The following is a 20,477-nucleotide window of genomic DNA, read 5'->3' on the forward strand; positions in this document are numbered from 1 at the left end:
GGCATTGTATGTAACCTTTTCCATTGCCACAGGTAAACCATTTCCAAAAAAAAAAAGAAACCTTGTTAAAAGGACATTTCAGTCTCTGTGTACACCAGTGCCATCATGTCAACAAAAACATCCTACACTCAAAGTTCATTGTGGTATAATAAAGACCATTAAGTTGAAATGCAGTTAAGTCCTTTCAAGGTTTTAATGAGCTGTTTTGGTTATTAAATGCTTCACTTGTGGGCCTACAAACATGAATCAGTTTTCCATACGCCAGCACTTACTGTAAATGATGCACTAATGCAATAGGTGATACAGGCTCTTTAAAACTGATGTTTCTCTGGCAATCAGTTTAAAAATGTTACATTTTGTTTAGTGTTTATTTGTTATTGAAACGATATATAAATATTCATGCATAACAAAAAAAAAGCTTTGACCTTTGAATGTGATTTTCTGGGATAATGCAGTGTGAAATATTACATACTTAGACATTGTTACATACAGTGTGTTTAGACTACTTTTGAGACTCGTGACTCCCCAAACCACAACACACACATATAATAAATACAGAGTTCTGGTATGAAACTCTAGATGGCGCAGTCCGATAGGTCTAACTCAATCTGACCTAATGACATCATCACATGGCACAGCTGACTGGTTCTCTCCTGTATCGGTAGCCAATTAGCTCACTGCTCAACATTCAAATATATGACTAGAGCTTGCCGTAGCAGTTGCAGCTTGCTTCAGAAACCATCCACCTTCCCCAGCTCCACCTGTATAAATCTGCTACGATGTACTCATGTATGCTGGGGGTTATTTCATGTGTTATATTTGCAGCAGCAATATTTATTACATGCTCACAGCAGCATGTTGTGGATATATTGGCAGTAGCAAGTCTCGGTACTTGCTCTGCCACAGCAGCAGCAACGTAGCAGATCTATTCCACCAAGACCAAATACATTAACATTGTCATGTACATTACCATGCCAATCCCTCCGAGAGTTGTCATGACAGAAATAAAATCGGCAAGAAATACTAACATTCAAGTTAACAGATACAGTTCAAAACCTTCAGTCTGATAGTATTACTCTACAAAGTTTAAAATGTCAGAAATGCAATAGAAATGCAGTGTTGCATAATTGTGGCACATCAAGTTACTGCTTGCTACGATCCTAACGTGCGACTCCTGTCCAGTCTTTTCTTGGCAGGGTTTGGATACTGAGGGTTCTCAATAACCCCTTCCCCAAACTTGAGTTCCAAGAAGGCACGGTGGTTGTTCGGACCATAAGCGGTGATGCCGGCAAACTGCATTGGCACCAGGGGCTGCAAAAAATGCTCTGGGAACTCCACGTCTTGTTTGTGCTCAGTCCAAGTGTCCCTGGTCATAACTCCATTGCGAGAGTAGAAGGGCCACAAGTCCACATGCAAATGGTTGGCTTCACTATACTGCACACGGTAGAAGTCGCCCTCGACCGCTCGCTCCCACACGTAGCCGTTAGCATCCACCAGTGAGCCAGAGTCTAGGCTCTTTAGGTAGTCGCAATTCGGAACATCCTCCAAGTAGATGCCCAAGTCCACGTCGTAGTCCCAAGGGATTATGTCCTGGTGTCGGGCTGCTCCCAACAAGGAACCCCCTTCCAGCCAGTAACGTACGCCAGAGCTCTCCAAGATATTGATAACATATTTAGTGGTCTCTCGGAGGGCGCGCAAGCAGCAAGGTGGAGTCCAGCGCTCTATGTAGAGGTATTCCGGTGTGTCGTCACGCACTGTGCCGAAACATCGTGGAGTCTCTTTACTGCAGCCAAACCACTGATGCCGACCATCAGCCAGCACCACGTGCTTCAGGCCGAAGCTACGCATGAGGTGATTGGTGGCGTCTTTCAGGCGACTGTCCGCCTTCCACTGGTTGTGCGCTGAGCTAAATAGCGGGCGATGACTTGCAGAGAACGAAGGTCCCTCCAGGAGCTTGACCTTCCAGCCACGCAGAGAAGTTTGGACAAACAAGGAAGATATGAGAGGGCGCCCTAAGGGAACTGAGAGATTGAAGAGGTCCTCGGTGCGGATAAGAATCACGGCATCTCCCTGCAGGGCTGTGCAGACGCTACCACTGCTCCCTGAGGCCGCAGGGGTGTAGGTCGCAGTCCATTCCCGCAGATTCACACGAAGGTGCAGGCACTGCACCGCCGAGCGGGTCAGCACCGGGGCGGCAACGAGTCGGACCGGCCCGCCACCTTCGCCTTCCAGTTCCCGAATGAGACGCTCAATTTGTCGGCCGTGGTCCAGCTCCATGCCATCTGGAACCAACAAAGCAAACTCTGTCTGCACATTGAACTCCGGACGGTGAGTTTGTGGAGGCTGGTCAGGGCTCGGTGACAATACCAGGAGGCGGGCTGCCTCTGGAAGAGCCAGAGGAGGGTACGGTGGACTTTCGGCTACAGCAAGGAAGGGCAACTCTGGTCTCTGGCGCAAAAAGGAGCGTGCAACATCACCAACATAGTTTTCAAAGTCTTCAAATTCACGAACGAGTATCGTGACGCGTGGACCACGCATGTTGCCCTCAAGGCCTCCCATTTTGGCGCCTCCAACCATACTTCCACCTACCAGATTACCTATAGCTCCCAGTCCAGCCACAGGCAGAGAGGCCTTCTTTAAGCCGTTACTTTGTTCCCGACGCTTCTCCATCATCTGCTGCTGGGCCCGTGAGACATAATATAGGATAAGCAAATTCAAAATTATTGCTCCTGTTAACAAAGCCTGGCAAAAACTGATACGCATTATGGCTCTTGTGGTTAAACACTTTTATGATGCATACAGTAAGGGAAATCTTAAATAGAAAGAGGACAGAAAATCTTGACTTGAGAGTCATAACCTGTCCAAATTCCTGAAATCTTGAACATTATCATTTTGGTCTGGCCAAAAAGTAAGCAAAGGGGAAAGCGTTTGGGTGCTGGATATTTGATGAAGCATCTTCTTTGACCAGATCAGTTTCAGCTGATGTCTTCCTCTGTGTCAACTGATGCCATCCAGGAAAAAAAGACTGACTGACAGATTCCATATTTCGACCCAAGTGCCTTTAGTTCACCACAGTCCATTAAATAAATGCTATACATGGAGACAAAACAAAGAACATTTTAATAAACAAATTCACTTTTAGCTCTTCAAAGTTTAAGGTAATTGTTTTGGAAATTCAGTTCAAGTTTGTATGGCAAAAAGCCTTTTAGTCCTCACTACTAAGTCTAGCAAACAAAGATGACCTAGAAATATATAGAGATGTTCCAAGCTACTGTCCCATTTAGAGATTTGCTCTAGATTTGAGTATTTGAGAAACTATCATATGATCTCTTGAGACAGGTCCTCCAAATATAGAACATGCATGCAAAATTAAACCCAAACAAGTCTTCATCCATCGATTCATGTAGATCTATGCAGCCTCTGTTCTTGAAAGCATACACATACAAAGACACGCATCTTCATTATGCAAAACGGTCAAAACCACGATTGTGAGAACTAACATTTTAAGGTTGATTCAACATTCCTCATCTGTACATTGTTTGCACGGTATTCTTGCTATCCTTCCTCATGCTTAATTCGGAAATGAGTAAAGGAAGCCTGAGAGAAGATCACAATGTAGCAGGAAGCTCATACTACTGGGTCGCCTCGATCAATCCCATAGAAATAGAAGGAGTGGGTAGAATGACACGTAATGTGACACTAGTGTTCCCAAATGGGCGGGGCTTAGGGGAATTTTTTGCAATGGGTGAAAACAATATTTTTCATTTTAAGGCTTCACCGTGCATTCTGCTTATGATCTGATTAGATCATTTATTAATCATACAAAATATTTTATATATTTATTTTATATTGACTCATATAAAATAAAATATGTATTTTAAAATGCTTCTGCCTGCAATTTTATAAAAAAAAATTAACTAATGAATTATAAATTAGAATATTGAGTTTCACAACTGACAATATAGAGCAGGGATCCTCAAATCTGGCCCACGAGATCCACTTTCCTGCAGAGTTTAGCTCTAACCCTAATCAAACACACCTGAGCATGCTAATCACTGTCTTCAGGATCATTAGAAAATCACAGGTAGCTGAGTTTGATCAGGGTTGGAGCTAAACTCTGCAGCGCATTGGACCTCCAGGGCAAGATTTGAGGAACCCTGATATAGAGCATATAAAATAAATATGCACGCGGCTCTGAGGAGAAGCGTCATGTGACCCCGTTTACTTTTCTCATCGCTAGTCAGGATGGACCAATCACAGCCATCCGTGATGTTGGAGTCGTATTTAAAAACATATATATATATAGAGAGATTGCTGAAGTGGATTAAAATTTTGTAGGTCAGCAACAAATCTGTGTATTCAACAAATTTAAACGATTACACGTTTTAGCAGTCGTACGTCTCCTATTAAACAAAAAACGTCTTGAAATTTGAATTGACCTCAATAGAGAATCATGCTTTTGGAGCCGCGAACCGTCCCCTGCGGAAGCCAGCTTTATAACCCATAGGGAGCAGTTATGAGCTGGTAGCGTTCGCAGCCATTCCATAGTCGGAGTGGAGCACTATTTGGCACTTTTCTGTGCGTGTGAGTACTCGTCTATCTATCTGTCTGTATCGGGCAGGAAAACGGGAGAGGGCTTCGGTGGAGACTTCAAGCAACGGGGTGGCTTATTCTTCTGTTTGTCCACCTCCTGGCTCCGGCGACAGCTCGAACGCTCTGATGGAGGCGGAAAGATCCGGCGGGGTGGCGGGTGGAACGAATCAGAGCGCTGCAGGAAGCGGAGCGGGGCGCAATCCGAACGGGCCGAAGGCTATGCTCGGTCCCGCTCCCACCGCAGCAGCCGCCGCGGCGGCCGGGGCTATGGCTGGATCCTCCCAGCCGCGAGATCCGCAGGACGGGGACGCGGGCCTCTCGTTGCCCGGGATCTTACATTTCATCCAGTATGAATGGAGCCGCTTTCAAGCCGAGAAATATCGCTGGGAGGCCGAACGAGACGAGCTGAGGGTAAAAAAACTAGTTTAAATTTTTTTTATTTTATTTTGTAATCGCTTGTTTTGGTCTCTTCCAGACGGATTCCTGGAGGAAGAGCTCATTTACAGATAAGACGGAGGAAGAAGTCACGATCTCCTGCTATTATCGTTGATTAGATGTAGTTTTGTGATTACATCGGGTTTAAGTATTCATTAAAACAGTAGCAAATGTAACTGTAAAAATTATCCTTCTGTTGAATACCCATACCTACCTTAGGATAGGCATTGATTCTGGATCTGATTCATCTGAACGATTCTAATACCGTAGCGGTTCTTTCAGTATTTTTTTTGAGGGGGAAAAGACAAATCAAATATACAATTCATATTGTATTTACTGCTGGCAGCAGTTTGTTGCCGATGAAGAGATCAGCTTTCAAAAGCAGATAAATGCAATACATTAACTGGTCGTAACTAACGTTATATACGAATTTGGTAACACATTTGATTAAAACAAAACTCATATTGCGTATCTTTAACTACACGTTGTCACACACTGATTGAAATATCACGTGCATAATTTCGAGACTAGGGCATGACCAAAATAATAAAGGTATAATTCACCCAAAAATGAAAATTCTGTAATTTACTCCCCTTCAAGTTGTTCCAAACCTGTACGAGTTTCTCTTTCTGTTGAACACAAAAGAAGATATTTTGGAAGAATGTGGGTAACCAAACAGTTGCCGGTCCCCATTGACTTCAGTGGTTTGGAAAAAGAAATGCAATGGAAATCAGTGGAAACCAGAAACTGTTTGGTTACCCACATTCTTCGAAGTATCTTCTCTGGTGTTCAACAGGAACTCGTACAGGTTGAGGGCGAATAGATGAAAATACAATTTTCATTTTTTTGGGTGAACTGTCGCTTTAACTTGCAGTTCAGAAAGTGAGTTAAATGAATTCAGGAACTGAAACCAAATGTGTGTGTTTTGATTTTGATTCTTTATAAAAAAAATAACCAGCTTGTTTAAGAGTCGTCTGATACACAAACAAATTATATTGGTGGAGTTTTATGTTTTTGATTTACTAAAAAACTGCTCATAAGAGTCATTTGTGTATGAATTGAACTAGAAACAGTTGTATTTCTTGCTTCATTTCTATTCAAACGTGACAAAAGGAATACATTGAGGTTTAGTAAGCGAGTCAGTTAAATGCTTCGAGTTACTGGTAAATGTTTTTAATTGGATGATTTTTGATTCACCTAGAAGCATCACACAAACCATTCGTTGTCAAGTTTAGTTAGATCCTCTAAAAGAATGGGTTCATACAAGTAACTTAACGAATTGGACTACAATGGTTGTGTACTTTTGTACGATTTTGTGTTTTATAATTATCGAAAATAATCAGCTGACAAGAGTCATTCATTCCGAAATCAGACTGCACTGATGTTTTAGCTTGATTGGTTATAGAAAATATTTTATACAAGTCATTTGTTTAGGAATCGGACTGCATGGGTTGTGTACATTGTAGGCTTGTACGTTTAATTCTCCAAAAAGGTTTATAAAGTCATTAGGAAATACGTTTTACTGATTATTATTATTATTTAAGAATAGAGGTCACCTAGGGTTGCACAAACAAGCACTTATTTTGGTCTCGGTACAAAAAAGTACACTTAATTTCCTGTCCTTCGCACAATTGCTATGCTATTTCTGTTGTTGTTTTGCTTCTTTCAGAACCCTGGCATTAAGTGCAATATAATAGAATCAAGGCAGTTCAGAGACAGTGATGTAAAAGAGCTCCGGCTGACATTTATTTGAAATTTTCAATAAGTGTTCTAATAATAATTGACTTTGTGATGTCACGTGACCCTATTGACTGCTACTTCTTTTGTAAATTGTGAAGCTTCTGTTCGAGGCATGACGTAATGCAGTCCTGCTGGAGAATTAAAGCATGTTTTTTTCTTTCTTTTCTCCTCAGTCCCAAGAGAGCCGATCTGTGTCTCTAGCACAATTTCGTCATTTAGTGCTATTACTTGCATCGTATTACGGCATCTGAGAGATGTATAGCTCTTTTATATGTAACTTAGAAACAGAAGTTCTCTTAGGAAAGCTTGCACTCACATCAAGAACATATTAGAGATCGGAGAAAAGCTGTTCCAACCGAGGATTAGGGATTTGCCCCGAATAAAATTAGCTTAAACCGTCTTTTTTGAGTCTGGACTCCACTGGCTCAGTTTGCAGTAGATCTTGGCCTGAGAAAAAGCCTTGCAATTAAGTGACCCCATTCAAACAGTGCCTGTAGTAGATTACATAAGGAGTTGCCAGTGTGCTCTATAAAAGGATAGGCCTTGTGGCTCTCGTGGATGTGTTCTTCTTCTGTCATGCCTCTTCTGGACATGCCCATGGAAATGTGCACAGACTTCAGGCCAGGGAGCAACTGCTATGTTTTCCATGACACTCACACACACACACACACACATACATACATTGTCTTTGACTTGGCCTATAAAAGGATGGTAAGGGACAGTTGTAGTGTGAGAGTAGCTTCACTCCTCCTTGGTTTCCCCTGCCGTGGGGCATCGCATTCCCTGATGTTTTTATGTGGGACACCTGTCAGTGTGCTCTATAAAAGGATAGGCCTTGTGGCTCTCGTGGATGTGTTCTTCTTCTGTCAGGCCTCTTCTGGACATGCCCATGGAAATGTGCACAGACTTCAGGCCAGGGAGCAACTGCTATGTTTTCCATGACACTCACACACACACACACACACATACATACATTGTCTATGACTTGGCCTATAAAAGGATGGTAAGGGACAGTTGTAGTGTGAGAGTAGCTTCACTCCTCCTTGGTTTCCCCTGCCGTGGGGCATCGCATTCCCTGATGTTTTTATGTGGGACACCTGTGCCATTGTGTTTCCTTTGTGGCAGGCAGGACAGGTATGATGTCCTCTGATGCAGGATTATTGTTAACTAAAACTATAAAATATAAATATTAATTGTTGCCTTGGTGTCTAGCTGAAATTTCCATTTTTTTACTGTAAGTAAATAAAAATGAAAAATTAAACGTACAATAAAAGTAATATTTAAAATAATAAAGTAATAAAAATAATAATAATGACAAACACATAACAAAGTTGTTAAAATTAAAGGAATAGCTAGTGCTCCCAAAAATGAAAATTTGCTGAAAATGTACTCATGCCCAGGCCATCCAAGATGTAGATGAGGGGTTTTAATTTATTTTTTATCTGAACAGATTTTAATAAATGTAGCATTATATCACTTGCTCACTAATGAATCCTCTGGAGTGAATGGGTGCCGTCAAAATGAGAGCCCAAACAGCTGATAAAAACATCACAATAATCCACAAGTAATCCACACCACTCCAGTCCATCCATTAACATCTTATGAAGCGAAAAAAACTGCATGTTTGTAAGAAACAAACCAATCATTAAGACATTTTTAACTTTAATATCTTTCTAGGGCCCTATGATTTCCGCAATGCGGAAAACACGGACGGAATCGCGGAATCCAATCATAAAAATGAATTTTACTGTATAATGCGGAATGTCATGGAATTTGTCAAAGTTTAGATTGATCAAAAGTAGGTCAGTACACTGAAGTCAAAATGCGATATGGGCTAGTGTCTGTATATATTAAGCCACAAAAAGACTATTTAAATATGAATCGTGCATGTTCTGCGTTTGAACGAATGGCGCACTTCACATACTTAAGCTACACATATGAATAAATGAGGACATAAATACATGAGCAAAATCCCCAGAACTGCTCTGAGAGTCACTTCATGAGTATTTTACCGTTTCATTTGAGACAAACTATCGTCATGCCATACACACAGAAACTTAAAGGTCCTTATCCGTCAAAATCAAAGTTTGGTTTAACTTGAAGAAATTGTGTCAGAAATATATTATTATTGTGCAGTAGAATGTACGTAATACTACTATTATTACTAATAAAATTATTATAAGTTTGTTTTAAGTTTTGTTTTTTGTTATATGCCGCCTTCTGATAACCAGAAAAAATACAACACATAATTTCTGAAAAAACAAAACCTTTCACGGTGCTATTGTAAAAATAAATTGTAATAAATTAAGTTATTTTATGCATTCAAATAATTACCTTGATTATTACAATTTAATTAAACCATTAAAATAGAATCCAGAAAAATTTAATTGAAAAACGCTGAATTTTGCAACAAGACAAACACATTTCATAGGGCTCTAAAAATGCTATTATTGTTCAGCTTTTACTAAATTGATGTTAAATTGTATAGGTTCCATGATTTTAATTAATTAAAAAAATGGATTATAGGGTCCTATTTCATTGCTTCTAGCTAAATGCTCAGTCCTCTATCCATAATTTTGCTTTCTCCAGGAAAAGTCTTCTCTGAATCAGGAGAGAAATATGCACAGATCAAGCACTGTTAACAAGCAAAAACAGTTCTAAACAAATATATGGGTGGATGTAGATGTGAGAAGACAACAGTGGATTTTTTCACTGGTGGAAGAGTTATGGATTATGGTATTTTAGGCAGAAGCAATGGTTTTAAATGCCTTGATTGATTTGTTTTTTACAAACATGCCGCTTTTTACTTAATGTTAACTGATGGACTGGAGACATGTAGACTACTTGTGGATGATTGTGATGTTTTTATCAGCTGTTTGGGCTCTCATTCTGACGGCACCCATTTACTGCAGAGGATCCATTGCTGAGCAAGTGATGTAATGCTAAATTTCTCCAAATCTGTTCCAATCAAGAAACAACTCTATTATTTGACATGATAGTAACATTAGTACAATATATGTTTCATAATCATAATAAAAAAATATAGTTATTATTATTCTTTTGTAGTCATATCAAATAGGTCACAAACCGTGGGAAAATGGCAAGATATTTAAAACAACAACAAAAAGCCTCTCTGTTGATTTTATGATTACTGAAAGAGGTTTGAGTGGTAATAACTACAATTAACACTGACTATCCATTTAAAATATTTATTTAGCACTGTTCGTCATTATTACTACTCTTGCATGTAGTTTAATACTGATTTTTGCCACATAGTCAGCAAATTATTCATGATGTGAATCTTTACACAAGAGACGCATCAGTCTAACAACAGGTAGCTTCACCTGTCAACTCCCTTACTGTCAATATGACATTGTATTGTCAATAAAACCTTTTTTGCATTTAAGCTTCACCAAAGGCTGCAAGTCAAAGGTTAGACCATCTTACTGAACAAAAGTTGTATAAAAACACTTAGTCATTTTCAGATGAATGAGTTCACTGGGTTCATATATTCTTAAAAAGGCTCGTCCCAGAAAACGTCTGCTGCTCTAGTTGTTGGACTGAGTCTCAAAGGGGTGCTAATGTGGAGAGAGAGAGTTTGTATGTGCCCTTGACCTGTTCCCACCCATAGGAAGTCACGAGAGGGATGGTCCACCATATACATGTGTCAGTGTGGTTATACCGGCCCCTTCCTTAACCTTCAATGGCCAGAAATATTGTGTTTTTTTGCAGCGCAACAACACAGTACCGAGCTTGTGTAGCTAGAACTGTCTCAGTTCAAGTAGAAGTATTACACTTTTGCTGCATAACTATTCTAAGCCATCAGATTTATGATTTTTCCATTTTGTTAGTGCTGCTGAGACTAATTATGTTTTGATAGGTAGATTGCAAGTGTAATTTCCCAAGCAGTCTATTTCCTAGATTGACAATGATGTCAGATTCCCAGTCATTGTGTGACAAGTATCCCAGTTTCAAAGGCTGAAAACATGGGCAATTACTTGCCTTTGTGAAAATGTCAAAGTGCTCCAAAGACCTGCCATAACAGGTTGCCTGCCCACACCATGGCAACCACGGTCGAGCCGGTCTCCATGAGGACCTGTGCCAACCTGATTTACTTTTCTTTACTTTTCAAGTCAGCCTTGGAGACAGGGAGTGATTTTGAACGTTATCTATGGCTTGGCATTGCTTACATAAAGATCAAATAGAGAACAGGCTGGAATTGTTCCTGTTTTGGGCAAAGAAGATTGATATTGTAAATTATGATGATAGTTTATGTATTATTGATTGAAAGGTAATGGTGATATTTATTATATAATTAGCCGTTTAATTTTTAAATTTAAATTAAAAGTTGTTTTTTTAACTTAATATTTAATTTTATTTAAATCATCAGATATTCAAACTTATTTATAATATTTTACATTTAACATGATTTTAACAATAATAATAATGGCTATTTTATTGTATTAACAATAATAATGTATAATATTTATAGTATAATGCTTTTGAAAATGATGATTGTATGAATGAATTTGTATGATCATTAGTAGTAGTAGTATTAAAGGGGTCATATGATGCAATTTCAAATTTTCCTTTCTCTTTGACGTGTTACAAGCTCTTGGTGCATAAAGAAGATCTGTAAAGTTGCAAAGACTAAAGTCTCAAATCCAAAGAGATATTCTTTATAAAAGTTAAGAGTCAACCACGCCTACCTAAAACGGCTCGTTCTAACACGCCCCCACATACCTACGTCACGATGTGGGAAGATTTGCATAACGCCGCCCAAATGTTCACGCAAAGAAAGAAGGCGTAACTTTTATTCTCGCTGTAGTATTGTTGTTGCCGCCGCCATGTCGTGAAGACGCTGTGTTTTGTTGTGAAAGCGAAACTACTTTGTTTGGCCTTCCAAAAGAGGACGATATCCGCTTCGTCATGCCTAGAGCTGATCCGTGCCGGTCGCTGAGGAAATACATCAACTTTGCACTGTCGATCGCCGGATCGGCTTTCATCGTGGACGAAGCGGAGTCCAGCCCAGGGTCGTCAAATGTGGTTGCCGCAAGCCCTCCAGACGCTCCTTCGTCGAATCCGCCGTCCGCCGCTCACTCAAGGCCACCGTTTGTGATGCTGTGTTTCGTTGTGAAAGCGAAACTACTTTATTTGGTCTTCCAAAAGAGGACACGACTAGAAATCAGTGGTTAAGTTGTATTTACAACACTGTTCCAGAACACTTCAACCCAAATATTCAGATGTGTGCAGCACATTTTATGGAGGACTGTTTCCTGATACTGGTAGAGTAGACTACAATGCCGGCTCTTCTGACTCACAGACTGTAAGTAGTTTTTTTTTTTATATATATAAAGAATTTGCCACTGACGATTCCAACGCGGGTTTTGACCAGTGTTTAGTTTAGCGCTTGTTGTTTGTCATTTCTCCGATCACAAATGCAGACATGGTTTTATGTTTACACGGCGCGATGCAATGCAACGATTCCACCCGATACACAAAATAATGTTTTTTAGCAACATCACATGACCCCTTTAAGGGTAGTGGTGGATTTATTTATTTATTTGTTTGATTTTACATTAACAACAATAGCTATTTTTTATAGTCATTAATTTGTTGTTGTTGTAAATAACAATAATGATGTCAGTTTTAGTGTTATAATAGTGCATTATAATTTATAATAGTTTATGTATTATAATGTATTATATTTTACATAATTAAAAAGTTTTATAATATGTAATATTTTTAAACATTAAAGGCACAATATGTAAGATTTCTTTTATTAAAAATATCCAAAAAACCACTAGAACAGAGTTATATATTTTGCTGACTTGTGTACTTACATTATCCTAAATGTTTTCGAAGAATGTTTAAATCCAGAGAAATAAGCAATTTTAACTAGTGAGACGGACCGTGTCTATAGTGTCATTGTGTCGCCTGCTAATGACGGCATAAGCACTCGATTTCTGGTTTTGTTTTGTAGAAAACATGGAAACCCCAAAGACGCTTTAATATGTTGTGTTTTTTAATAGACCGGTGACGACCGCACAGAGTAGCGTTATAACAGAACTTTCAAATGTATCTAGTATGATAAAACAGCGCTGCTTTACCCCACATACGCATGACCGGAAGGAGCGGAAGCGGTCGACTGTGGCATAATAAAAGCTCCGCTGCTTTCGAGCCATGTGTCACGCTCGTTCAGCGGCCTCGTTTCGCTTCGACGGCTTTCAGTCTCACCCTGCTTCATTCTACTACGTTAATAAATCATTAGTGCATCCATGAACATGATTTCTGCCCGAGTCCCGTCGGATTGCTTCAGCTGTGGGGATGAAGACGGCAACTCCCATGATTCCACACTCAGTCACGGCGTCATCAAACTATGCCTTTGTTTCTTTGTTTCTTTGTTTATTTTGAATACGTGCCCTCCAGCGGCGAAAAATGACATATTGTGCCTTTAACATTTATAGATTGTTTTACATTAACAGTGTGATTTTAACAATAATAAAAATAAGTTTATTTATAGTTATATTATTATTACTATTATTATGTAATTTTGAATGTGGAATTTAGATTCCAATGCCTAAATAGTTCTGTTGTGTGAGATACACCGATGGTGTGGGTGTGTGAGATTGATTTCTGTGCCAGGGAGAGTGTGCTGCTGACCAACTCTAATCACTGTTATGCCGAGTTCAAACTGCACGATTTTCACTCGCCAACAAGTTTTGAGAAATCTCAAAAGACTCGATCGATGCCCCTGAAATATTTGTCATGCTAAATATCTGGACCTGTCGGCGTTTCAAAATCCTGCTGTGTGAAACGAGTTCTGACTTAAAAATACATCAGCGATGACCTACAGCCAATGAGAGAGCAAGGTACAGGGCTTCGGGGAGGAGTTATAGACCACAATATCAGCAAGCATGGCTACGGTTCCGAGAAAGGCTCCTTCTCTGTCTATTTGGACCCAAGAAATGGAGGATAATTTTAATAACATTTTAACAACATTTCCAGTCTCGCGCGAGTGAGAACTCTGATCTCACTTTCCTTATCACTTCTCGCATGCGTTTGGTTATGAAACGTAGCTTGTGGACCAGACAGACGGTGCGTTCCAAACGGGATATATCGCCCTCCGAAGGGCACTTCGGAGTGAAAACAATCATGACCGCCATATTGAAGGCTCATTCCAAACCGAAGTGCTCAATACCGGCCACTTCAAAGGGCCCTTCGGAATGAAGGATTTCGAAGGGCACAACTGATGGACACTTCGGGCTATCTATGATCCTTTGCGGAGATTCTTTGTATGATGACGGCTCCTCCGTGTGGGCTCGTGATGATGGGCACTTCAAGAAACAGTTGCTTGGTCCCCTACACCCTTCAACCCTTCGAAGCTCTCACTCCGGAGGGTAAACCCTTTGAACGGATTAGGGCATAGGGATGAGCCCTTCCGAATGGAACTCAGGGAGAGTTGTTCGATTCTTCCTATTGTAAAGTCATGCAGTGTGTAACCTCTTGTCGCCGATCCATCGTGCAATGTGAACACAGCAGCAACTGAATGCTACCCCAGATAGTCCTGCAGTGTGAAAACAACTGTGATCCGATGACTTGTGTGACTTTTGACTTTTTGTTTACCTAAAGGCATAGATTCACTCGGTCGTAAAGCAGCACATTTTGTAGTAGAGACGTGCAAACATGATTAATAATCTGAAATTATGTAAATTGTTAGTTATTTCTGATTGATGTGGGATTTACGGTGGACTCTAGGGGGCGATCGAGGCCCATTTTTATTTATCTGTTTTCTGTCACTTTTAAACCATGCCAAATTTGGAAATGAATGGTTTGTGGTTTCTCCGATTTTATCGTCTCTTTTCTGTCAACATATTTGCCTTTCATGATTCTGGTCAGCGCACAGTCAGCAGCAGTCTAAAATAAAACTTGTGGAATTGCAGGCCTTTAGTTATCCGTTGCCCTCAGAATGTCATTGGTGGTGGTACGGTCACGAGGCTTCTGCATATAACTTTTCATTTTCGCTCAGATATATCTCGTTTGAACCCTTACCTTATTTATATCTCTCTCTTTCCCTCTGTGTCTGTCTGTCTTCCTGTGCTGCTGCTGCTGTCTCAGGCTCAGGTGGCGTTTCTGCAGGGTGAGAGGAAAGGTCAGGAGAACATGAAGCAGGATCTGGTGCGGCGAATCAAGATGCTGGAATACGCTCTGAAACAGGAGAGGTGAGCCGACACACAGATGAGCCTCTTTAGCTCGCCGTATAATGTGAAACCCCTGCTCAGTAAAAACACAATAGAACATTACAAAAAAGTGATAAATAATGGATCGAAACCGTTACAACTTTCAATTTTAATTTGATGAGCCATGTTAAGCTGTTGTAAAATTTCCTTTTTTTATGTTCTGTTTTTGTGTGTGTGTTTGTTTTCTGTTACTTTTGTTTTGTTATTTTTTTGTTTTGTTACTTTACTGTTTTATATCTGCTTTGTTCTCTTTTTGTTTTGCTACTTCTCTGTTTTATGTCATTTTTCTGCTTTGTTCTTTTTTTGTTTTGCTACATGTTTGTTTTATATAGTTTTTTTTCCTGCTTTGTTCTTTTTTTGCTTTGCTACTTTTCTGTTTTATGTTATTTTCCTGCTTTGTTATATTTTTGTTTTGTTACTGTTCTGTTTTATGTTGTTTTTTTCTGCTTTGTACTATTTTTGTTTTGTTACTTTTCTGTTTTGTTTAGCTGTTTTTCTGCTTTATTCTGTTTTTGGTTTGTAGTTTTGTGTTGTTGTTTTTTTTTGTTCTGTATTTTTGTTTTGATCTTTGTTGTATTGTTTTTTTTTGTTCTTTTTATGTTCTATTATGTATTTGTTTTGTTCTTTTTTTGTGTTGTTTTGTTAAAAATTTTTTGCTTTATATTGGGTTTCGTTTTTGTGTTGCCTTGATTTTCTGCTTTCATTTTTTTCTGTTTAATTGTTTGAGAGAAAATGCTGTCCTGAAGCACATTGAGAGATCTGAGGATGTTTCCAAGAGTTTGTGTGTTAATCACTTATAATCTTGTCATTTTGATCCCAGGGCCAAACATCAGAAGCTGAAAAGTGTTACTGACCAGAGCCCTGGAGAGAAGAAACCAGAGACAGAAGCTGAACCAAGTAACAACACAAAAACTAACCTATTAAACACATGCACTTATGAAGCTTGATGTGGTTCAAATTTACCAACACATGTTAATCATGCCCAGAACAAATACTGTATGCTGCTGGTTATATATTTTCTTTGTGTTCAGTGACATCATTCTGTTTCTCACAGTACCCAATGGGCCTGCAGATTCAGATTCGGAACCAACCAATCAGATGCCTTGGAAGGAGGGCCGTCAGTTATTGCGCAAGTCAGTGTATTTTGTTTGCATTCATTTTCAGATTTATTTATCAAAAATATTGTGCTGACCCTGTGCATGTGGTGTTTTTGTGTGTGCACATGAGCAGGTATCTGGAGGAGGTGGGATATTCTGACACCATCTTGGACATGCGTTCCAAACGTGTTCGTTCCCTGTTGGGTCGCAACAGCCCAGAGGCGAATGGGCCTCCTCCCAGCGAACCGCCCACAGAACCAGAACCTCACAGTGGAGGAGAGTCACTACTAGTGCGCCAGATAGAAGAGCAAATCAAACGGTTAGAGCAACACGCACTTTGACATATTAGTATTAAAGGGATAGTTCACCCAAAAATGAAAATTCTGTCATCTTTAGGAATTGAGGAATCTTAATCGATATTAAACAATCTCTTATAAAATTAATTAAATTATCTCTTGTAAAAAAAAAAAAAAAAAAAATCAATCAGTTTAACACCCATTTATTTGTTATTTATTTGTGTGATAAGTGGGATATTATGAAAACATACTGAAACAATTCTAACTTAAATTTCGGTTGTAAAATTTATTTTGGCTTTCTATGATTTTCTTTTTTGTGTGAGTGGGGGTTTCTGTTTTATACTTTTTAATTCCTTTTTTGTGTTTTGTTCCTTTTTTGTTTTGTTATTGTTTGTTCTGTTTTGTTTTTTGTTGTATTTATTTTTTGTGCTTGATTCTTCTTTTGTTCTGTTTGTTTTGTTTTTGTAATGTTCTATTTTTTTGTTTTGTTCTGTTTTTTGTTGTTGTTTGTTTTTTTGTATTACAATGTAAAAAATTTTGTCTTGCTTTTATTTTATTTTTGTTTCATTTTAATTTTGTTTTATTTTACTTAGCAAATCTCCCACAGCTGAATGCTGCTATAAGCACACACCTTTGACTGCACTTTGACTTGTGTTGCTTGTCAACTGCAGACAGCATTTTGTTAGGATAATGCAGTTTGTTTCTTGGCCGAGGGATTGTTTATTCCTTTAACTGTTCATAATAAATATAACTCCTAACTGAACGTTGTGTACTTTATCATATTGTTGTTCTTAGCAGTTTAGACAATCAATAATCCACAAGAGACTTGAAAGAGGTGTTCTAATTTCATATAAGTGTTCGCAAGGCCATTTTTGAAACTAAAGTTTTTGCAGTTATGCTTGTTGTGGTAATCATGAAGAAATATCTCTCCTGCAGACGTGCTGGAAAAGAGAGCTCTAAAGAACGGTTGGGAAGCTCTGTCCTGGATAAGATTCCTTTCCTTCGTGGCTGTGAGGACGACGATGAGGATGACAGTGATGAAGAGGAGGACTTCCAGGGCATGACTACAGACTGCATTGACGGACGCAAAAACAAGAAGTCCAGGAGCAAGGTCAGAGTGTTTACATGAAGATAAGGTCTGCACGCACAGATCCTGTTTTGTTCCTAACAGCGTGTCGCCTTTGCACATGTAGATGGGTGGAGAATCCATGACCACAGATCTTGACCCTGAGGATGACGATGATGAAGATGATTCTGAGGACGCTCTGGGCGAGTTTGATTTCTTGGGCTCAGGAGAGGAAGGAGAAGGGGCGGGAGAAGCTCGCATATCTGGAGATGGCCGTGAATTAGGTATGGAGGCCCATATGTTCAAAATTTTTGGAAATATGGTCATGAAAAGTACTACTAGACAACTCGCCATTCCTGCATGTATTTTTGACAGTGGATGTGAGGGTTTCCCTTCCCTTTATTGTCATGCTGTGACCACTTATTGTTTTCTTTTAATTTGCTTTTGTTTGTAACTTCCTGTTGATGAAATCTGTTGACGGGACCTCCATTCACCTCCTTCACGTCACTGCACGCTTGTTTGTTTCCCTGATATTCTTTTTACCTGAGTGACTGGCAGCAGTGGATTTTTATAAATTTTTTCCTGCTCTGTCTGCTGGTTTGTTTAGTCCTCTCACTTCCTCTGCCCAGGTTCAGAAAACCGCCGGAATAAGTTGCAAGGCATTATGTCAGATTTCCCGCCCAGACCCACTCCACCTCCTACTATCCCGGGCCAGACACGCTCCGGAGAGGGTAATATTAACCATCCGGCTCTCTGAATGTACCCTCCAATCCTAAACTGATCACTTTTAGATCATAAAAAAGCCTAATGTTTACAGCTATTTGCTTTGAAATGGATTAAAGGTGGGGTAAGCAATAAAAAAAATGCTTTAGAAAACTGATTCGGGCCGGATAGCAAAACAAACTTGTAGCCAATCAGCAGCAAGGGGCGTGTCTACCGGTCTGCGATCGGACGCCGAGGTTGCTTTGTTTCTTCTTGATAGTTGAGTAACACCGTGTCTGCGCCGCAACAGCTAAAGTCTGTCTAGTACACTGGACGCAACAAAGCAACCGTTGAAAATCATTTGAAATTTGTATCAATACGTCATGAATAGAACGCAGCAGCAGTTTTCTGTCGGGGATTTGTCGTGCTGCGCCACATCCAGTGTAGACCTTAGATATGTATATATATATCTATGGTGTAGACAGCATCACTGATTATAATGAGTTCCATAGTATTTTGTCGTGCCGCGCCACTCGCGTCCGGTGTAACATTGGTTTTGCTTTGTTTCACAGAACTAATCGTTGCCTGGGTTGTGTACGTATGTGTGGGGCGGAGCTATCAAAATAGGGGCGAGACCCTTTTGGGGTAGGGGTGTTTGTTTTGGTGATTTGAACTGTCAACATTGGGTACCAGAAATCACTTACCCCACCTTTAAAAGAGTCATTTATTTATTTCCATTGCTCAACCATTACTTTTTTAATGCATTGATAAATAAAAATTTTGTTAAAAATTAATTTTTTTCCCCACATTGTAGATTATATTATTTTAAAGTGTATTATACTGATTTAATTTGATATTATATTATATTATATTATATATTATCTCACTGAAATTATTGAACCATTTTTCATTTTATTTGTCAGTATAACGAATGCAAATATTCTTTTTTATAAATGTCAAATGCATAGCAGAAAGTTGATTGATGATACATGTTGCTCAGTTGGCTTTTGAATCTATCTGTCTGTCAATTTATTTATTTAGTTTATTTATTTAAAGCGAGAAAACATTCAGCCAAACCATCTTTGTTGCCAAGAAGATTACAAATATTTTATGTACTATGTAAAATAAAAATGTGGGCATTTTTCCTCATTGTATATTATAATATATGATATTTACACAATTTGAAAGTTATAATCGTTTTTATCAGTATAGCAGTGATTATTAAAGGTGCAATATGTAAGATTTTTTATTAAAATATCCAAAAACCACTAGAACAGTGTTATATATTTTGTTGACTTGTGTAGTTGAATTATCCCAAATGTTTCGAAGAATGTTTAAATCCAGAGAAATAAGCAATTTAACTAGTGACACGGACCGTGTCTATTGTGTCATTGTGTCGCCTGCCAATGACGTCATAACGCCGGTATAACGATTTCCGTTTTTTTTTTTTTTGTAGAAAACATGGAAACACCAAAGACGCTTTAATATGTTGTGCGTTTTATTAGACCGGTGACGACCGCACAGAGTAGCATTATAACAGAACTTTCAAATGTATCTAGTATGATAAAACAGCGCTGCTTTACCCCACATACGCACGACCGGAAGGAGCAGAAGCGGTCGACTGTGGCATAATAAAACGGCTGCTTTCGAGCTGTGTGTCACTCTCGTCTCTCATTAGCAATTGCTTCAGCGGCCTCATACCATACCATATCATACCAAACCACACCGGTTACTTAGGTACCGGTGCCATATTGGTACCGGGTTTCGGTACCCAACTCTAGTCGGCTGTGGGGATGAAGACGACAACTCCCATGATTCCACACTCAGTCACGGCGTCATCAAACCACGCCTTTGTTTCTTTAGAATACGCGCCCTCTAGCGGTGAAAACGTACATATTGTACCTTTAATAAATTGTAATATTTTTTTACATTTTTAAAAAAAATTTTTTTATGTAAAATGCATATACGCTTCTTAGCATGGGTGGAGGAGAAGAAGAAGTAAAATTCATAGTGAGAACTACATGATGCATAGTACACAATTGTTTTTTGAATCTATTTATTGAAATTGACATTCCAAACAAGCTAAATCAGAAATGCTTGTTTAAATGATTTGGACTTTTTTTTTCCTAATAAAACTGAAGTCTCGAGACAACTTTAAAATACTTGCAAAGTCCTTTGTAAAACTGCATTTTACTCATAGTGATATTCTTAATGTTTCTTAATTTTTACTTTTATTATAAACTACTATATATATATATATATATATATATATATATATATATATATATATATATATATATATAATTTT

The 20,477-nt window shown here is 39.0% G+C and overlaps 2 protein-coding genes across 3 annotated transcripts in view; one reads left to right on the forward strand and one right to left on the reverse strand.

Annotated features, from left to right (window-relative positions):
• Positions 1–984: 984 nt before the first annotated feature.
• LOC107592673 (fukutin-related protein-like) lies at positions 985–3,625 on the reverse strand. Its single transcript, XM_016282212.1, has 2 exons — positions 3,501–3,625; positions 985–3,090 (listed from the first exon to the last, which is right to left on the reverse strand). The coding sequence occupies exon 2, from the start codon at positions 2,761–2,763 to the stop codon at positions 1,153–1,155; it is 1,611 nt and encodes a 536-aa protein (XP_016137698.1). The 5' UTR covers positions 2,764–3,090; positions 3,501–3,625; the 3' UTR covers positions 985–1,152.
• Positions 3,626–4,351: 726 nt separating this feature from the next.
• The window catches only part of LOC107592661 (striatin-4-like), a 27,147-nt gene continuing 11,021 nt past the window's right edge, over positions 4,352–20,477 (forward strand). Inside the window, exons 1-9 of one of the 2 annotated variants that reach the window (XM_016282200.1) lie at positions 4,352–4,584; positions 4,707–5,004; positions 14,887–14,990; positions 15,829–15,905; positions 16,063–16,141; positions 16,239–16,424; positions 17,338–17,512; positions 17,595–17,751; positions 18,097–18,198. In XM_016282200.1, the coding sequence (XP_016137686.1) occupies positions 4,720–5,004; positions 14,887–14,990; positions 15,829–15,905; positions 16,063–16,141; positions 16,239–16,424; positions 17,338–17,512; positions 17,595–17,751; positions 18,097–18,198 (1,165 nt within the window). In that variant the 5' untranslated portion in view covers positions 4,352–4,584; positions 4,707–4,719. Of the gene's footprint in view, positions 4,585–4,638; positions 5,005–14,886; positions 14,991–15,828; positions 15,906–16,062; positions 16,142–16,238; positions 16,425–17,337; positions 17,513–17,594; positions 17,752–18,096; positions 18,199–20,477 lie in introns of those variants that run through there. The other variant, XM_016282201.1, reaches the window with a different exon arrangement.

Source organism: Sinocyclocheilus grahami, unplaced genomic scaffold (genome assembly GCF_001515645.1).
Source record: "Sinocyclocheilus grahami isolate Dianchi unplaced genomic scaffold, SAMN03320097.WGS_v1.1 scaffold156.1, whole genome shotgun sequence".
Classification (NCBI taxonomy): Eukaryota; Metazoa; Chordata; class Actinopteri; order Cypriniformes; family Cyprinidae; genus Sinocyclocheilus; species Sinocyclocheilus grahami.